At 42.4% G+C, this 5,000-nt stretch overlaps 2 protein-coding genes across 2 annotated transcripts in view; one reads left to right on the top strand and one right to left on the bottom strand.

The window, feature by feature from the left end:
* LOC137992009 (L-gulonolactone oxidase-like) overlaps positions 1 to 2,123 on the top strand; it is a 4,912-nt gene extending 2,789 nt beyond the window's left edge. The window contains exon 2 of the mRNA XM_068837045.1: positions 533 to 2,123. Within this exon, the coding sequence (XP_068693146.1) occupies positions 533 to 2,121 (1,589 nt within the window). The 3' untranslated portion in view covers positions 2,122 to 2,123. The remainder of the gene's footprint in view (positions 1 to 532) is intronic.
* Positions 2,124 to 3,383: 1,260 nt separating this feature from the next.
* The window catches only part of LOC137992011 (galanin receptor type 1-like), a 1,820-nt gene continuing 203 nt past the window's right edge, over positions 3,384 to 5,000 (bottom strand). The window contains exon 1 of the mRNA XM_068837050.1: positions 3,384 to 5,000. This exon is cut by the window's right edge and continues 203 nt beyond it. Within this exon, the coding sequence (XP_068693151.1) occupies positions 3,384 to 4,778 (1,395 nt within the window). The 5' untranslated portion in view covers positions 4,779 to 5,000.

Here is a 5,000-nt window from a genome sequence, read left to right as displayed (position 1 = left end):
GTCCACGTTGTCGTCAAAACCTTACATTTAGTCATTTCACGTAGTAGTTTTGACGAGTACGGGAGAGAGTTGTTCAAAAATGCGTGCCGCACCGGCAGCACGATCATTTTGGTTCTTTTAATCAATAATATCACTGCTTTTTGGCGCTGTCGGTGCCGTAGCCGTCGTCGTTTCTTAACACTCCCTGATATCGAGGCGAGTGGTCAGGCAATCGAAGATGGCGCCCAAACTCTAAAATCACAGCGCCCAGAAAGAAGCGGCTCCAATAGAATGCATTCTCCTGACGTCCAACGCAATCATATAGACACAAGTTGATATATGAAAAAAAAATCATTAATAAACTGAATGCCTGTGAAGGGAAGGCAAACGCATAACAAATTGATTACGTTGAAAATAGGCATCATTTTTTCCCTCCGGAAAATGTCAACTGATAGGCCGGTTATCTGCACAGTTGGCCAATTGTTACAAAACTATACGTTGAAACGTGTCCTAATATAACTTATGATCCTGTTTTTTTTCCTATCAATTTCAGATTGCCAGGAAACAAACAACACAGAGGCAAAAACGTTCTTTCGCCATATTGTATATCCTTTCATAGACAGAACAAACGATGATTTTCTGGAATCTCCTATGGTATATCTAGCCAAAGACAACATGAAAAACATCGAATTAAGGGGTGGCTCAATTTTTCCAGAGAAGCATACCCTTACACCGGTGGCGACAGTGGATGACGTGATTCAATCCATTTTGAAAGCAAAAAGAGAGAAGAAAATTCTACGAGTCGCTGGAGCACAGCATTCCGTAAATAACGCCATTTTCCCTGACGATGGCGTAACCTTACTGTTGACGGGGGACTTGCGTAAAGTGGAAATACTGCGTGTCCGGAAAGAAAGGCGCAAGAAATGGCTGTACTGTCGCATCGGTGGAGGATGTTATCTGGGTAAAGATCCAATGGATCCAAATTCCAACCTGAAAAACTCAGCATGTTATCAAGTGGCTGTTCATGGGTTTGGTTTCCCTGAGCTTGGAGGCATCATCCAACAGTCAGTTGGCGGCTTCCTATCTACTGGTTCTGCAGGTGGAAGTTTGAAGCATAGCTTTTGCGACGTGATCCGCGAAATCGAGTTCGTGGATGGCAATGGTCAACTGCAGGTTGCCAAACCTGGAACGGATCTTTGGGCTGCAGTTGGTGTTTCCATGGGCCTCTTCGGCGTCATAACCCACGTTTCGTTCCGCCTGCCTCAAATGAGGCTTGTTGAGGGATCAGAGTCAGATCACAACTTTGCCGAATCAATGCTCGGACCGGACAAGGAAGGAAACAGCAAACTGAAGGAAAGCCTTGAGAAAAACGAGTACATGCGAGTGAACTGGTTCCCACAGAAGAAAGTAAAACGCGTTCAACAGTGGGTTGGGAAAAGAACCACCAGTGGAGACATCATTCCTTACAAGTCAGTTGTCTCCAATATCCTCGCTGCTGGAATGGCTGCAATCTCATTTGCAACGTGTGATTTTCTGCTTGAGAAGGCACATCCAACAGAAGTGGATTATGACATTATCGGAGCCATTTTGAGAGTGTTCGTGCCCCTTGAAAAGCCAAAGCGTTTCCGCGACACCTGGTATAAAACTCTGCCCATGGACAACGAGGTTCACACTGACACCATCCTTAAAGTGGATTTCACTGAAATCTGGATTCCCCTCGACCAATGTCAAACCGTCATTGATAAACTTCAGAAGCTTTTCGAGAACCAGAAAGCCTGCAACAACTTTGCAACTGAGATTTACGGTGCTAAGGAGACTCCATTTTGGTTGAGTATGTCGTACAACCAGAAAATGGTGCGCGTTGACCCTTACTGGTGGGCTTACAACAAAGGTGACAAAAGGACGTTCTTCTCCTATTTCTGGAATGTACTGCTCGATATTCCTGGAACGCGTCTTCATTGGGGCAAGTACCTTCCCCTTCCTAGTCAGGTGTGTGGGGATACAACATTCAACCTGGCATATTTGAAGAGCGTGTACCCCAAGATGGATGATTGGCTGACGATGCGTGAGAAGATGGATCCTGATCAAATGTTTGTCACAAAATATTGGCGAGACATCCTCGAAATACCAACGAAATACTAAAAAGCGGACTGATCTTAGTTGATTGAAGTGATTTCGCGTCTTTTCAGGATAAAGAAACTTTGCTGCTGCGGCACATCTTGTTAATAGAAAGAAGATTTAGATCTCTTTAGTTTCATTGACCAGTAAAAGAGAACGAAGAGTATTAGAGCCGGATATATAATGAGCTTTAAGGAGCGGCGATTACACAGAAGAAAGTGGGCTTGCACAAATCGGTTTTATTGGGGGTTCTTTTACGGAAAGATAAGGGCGGGCCACAGACATTTCTGTGGAATCCCGGGGACGGGTAGGTTAATTCCCCCAACCCCTCTCATCATGTTTCCCTCTGGTGGTACCCGTTTTTTTCTGAGGTCAGAACTAATCCTACTCCTAGACTAATTAGCTTACAACCTCATTGATCTCACCCTATCCGAAATTCTGCGGGGCTTTGGTATATTTCAAGTTACATGAAAATGATGTCTGGAGTTATCAAAACGTTGCAGCGTTAACTTATAACGCTTATCTTTATTCCAACTTGTTTATCTGAATCTAATCTAATTCATTCGCTTTGGTTTTAAGAATAGTTATTTCATGATTTATGACAATGTTACCATAATTAAACTAGCATCCATTTACCCTTTGAAACATAGCAGATGCAAAGGCTGTAAAAAAGATAACTTTGTTCTTAAGATGTCACTACATCATGAGTTATCATGAGAATCATTACACAAATAACCACAGTTTTCAAAAGCTGTTCTGGCTAAAGAAAATGGCCTTCTTTGTATCTTAATAAAGGCTTTTTTTGATCGCATTGTGCATGCAGTCGTAAAGGTGGTTCAAATATCTGGTTACCACCAGTATTAGCAAGTCATACAACAACTCATAAAAACCACTCCCTCGTCCCATCTCATCCTCAGATTATACGTGCTTTGCTTTCATTCAGCTGTCCAAAAGGAATGCGGCCTCTTGAAAGAATATTCCGATATTCGATGAACATACATGTACTAATTTCCCTTCTGCACATGCGCGCGTAATACGTTACCTTGTTCCCAGTCCATCAAACGATGGCAATGGATCCAAAATCAAATATTTTTGGAATGGTTAGAGCGCTGCATGACGAGGGAAAGATCAGGGTTTTCTGGTGAGATGAAGAAAAATGAGAAAACCATGTAAAATCTACTTAACTCTTGGCTGTGTCAGTTACTCCGAAAATAGCATTCCTCGCACGCACAAGTGTGATTCTACCGACAACTACTGAACTACCTAATGATAATGTTTTACGGGCCTCATAGTTTTGTATCTTCGACGATCTTCTCGTCATCATAAGAAACATCCAAATATTGATTGCAAAAGGACAAATTCATTACTGTCGTTGTGTTTATAGTGTGTTGTCCGCAGGTTGGTCCAATAACCATCACTATGCTTGAAGACCGCCTAACCGAAGGCGACAAAACTGATGATGGGCTTCTCCAGTGGTTAATCTTTCCACTTGTTACTAACTCTGGTGAGGACTGGATATCCAAGCTCGTAGTTGTACTTCTTTCGATGACACTCGTAAACTGTTTTAGAGAACCGTGAATTACGGCTGCTGCCTGTTGATTCCTATTTCTTCGCTTCGTTGTATCATTTCGGGAAGTGCCTCCCGGTCGAAGGCTTTTTTTTCTACCGCAAAACACATAGACAAAATACCGAACGTATCTTTTGCGAAACTGGTGCGTCAGGGTTCCATATACGATAGGGTTTACACATGCGTGTAAGTAAATCAGTGCCTCGGCACAAGTCCAGAAAGCTTTGGAAAGTTCCCTGTAGGATTCGCCCCCAAAATCGAACAACAACCAAGCAATCTGATTCGGCAGCATACACGCCATGAAAAGAAATACAATAACCGCTAAAGTTTGTATTATTTGCATGTTTTCAGTTCGCGTCTTCTGTTTGACTATTTGCCCACGGGAGTTTATTGACGTTCGCATTGGTAGCCGTGTTGTCATGAGCCAGAAGGAAGTTCTAAGGTACGCGGTGATTATTATCATTAAGGGGATCACGTACTGAAATCCAAATAACACTACAGTATATGCTTGCCTGAAATAAATGTGCGGCCATCTTTCTTCACACTGAGCATCACCCGATTTTGCCACAATCATCAATGGAACAATTGTGACAAAAGCGACAATCCAAATTAAGAGTATCCAAATTAGAGTAGCTTTTAGCTTGATTCTGGGCTGCAATGGGTTCGTGATTCCCCTGCATCGCTCTATTGACATTGAAGTTAAAGTAAAGACGCTCACAGAAAGACTCACCGACATCAAAGGCCAAATCAATTTGCAATAAAACATGTTCTTTTCAAATGTTTGAAACAGCTCATAAGTATAAAATGGGACAGAGCACCATAAAAACGTCAAATCTGCTGCTGCTAAGTTTAAAATGAAGAAGTCGTTTATGGTCCGTTTAGGTTTCCCTTTTACGACCACAATAACCAATACGTTTCCCAAGGAACCAAAAATAAAAAGAAAGCAATAGAAGACAATTTTGAAGCTTCGTTCAGCTTCGTTCAAACTTGTTGGCCTGGTTCCCGACTCCGCCACAGTATGTTCGCTTACGATAGATGATGTGTTGTTGATACTTGCTCCGCCTGATTCTTGAGGAAGCTGTTCTAAGCGAGCAACGCGGAACATTTTCACCATTAGAAGTTACCCCATGTCGTGAAGGACAAAGTAGTCTTTTTCCTATGCACGTCCTTTGCTAACTTTGATACACTCAGTTTTCAATTTTCTGCTCCCTGCGATACAGAATAGTGAACAAATTAACAAGAAGGATTATGAAAATGCACTGTCATTGATTGGTTCACCAGAAACTGCGTCAAGCCGGCGCCAGCGTGGCGTTTTCAAAGTTCATTCAATTTTTTT

This window comes from Montipora foliosa, chromosome 2 (genome assembly GCF_036669935.1).
Source record: "Montipora foliosa isolate CH-2021 chromosome 2, ASM3666993v2, whole genome shotgun sequence".
In the NCBI taxonomy this organism is placed as follows: Eukaryota; Metazoa; Cnidaria; class Anthozoa; order Scleractinia; family Acroporidae; genus Montipora; species Montipora foliosa.
This window is presented reverse-complemented; position numbering and strand designations above follow the sequence as displayed.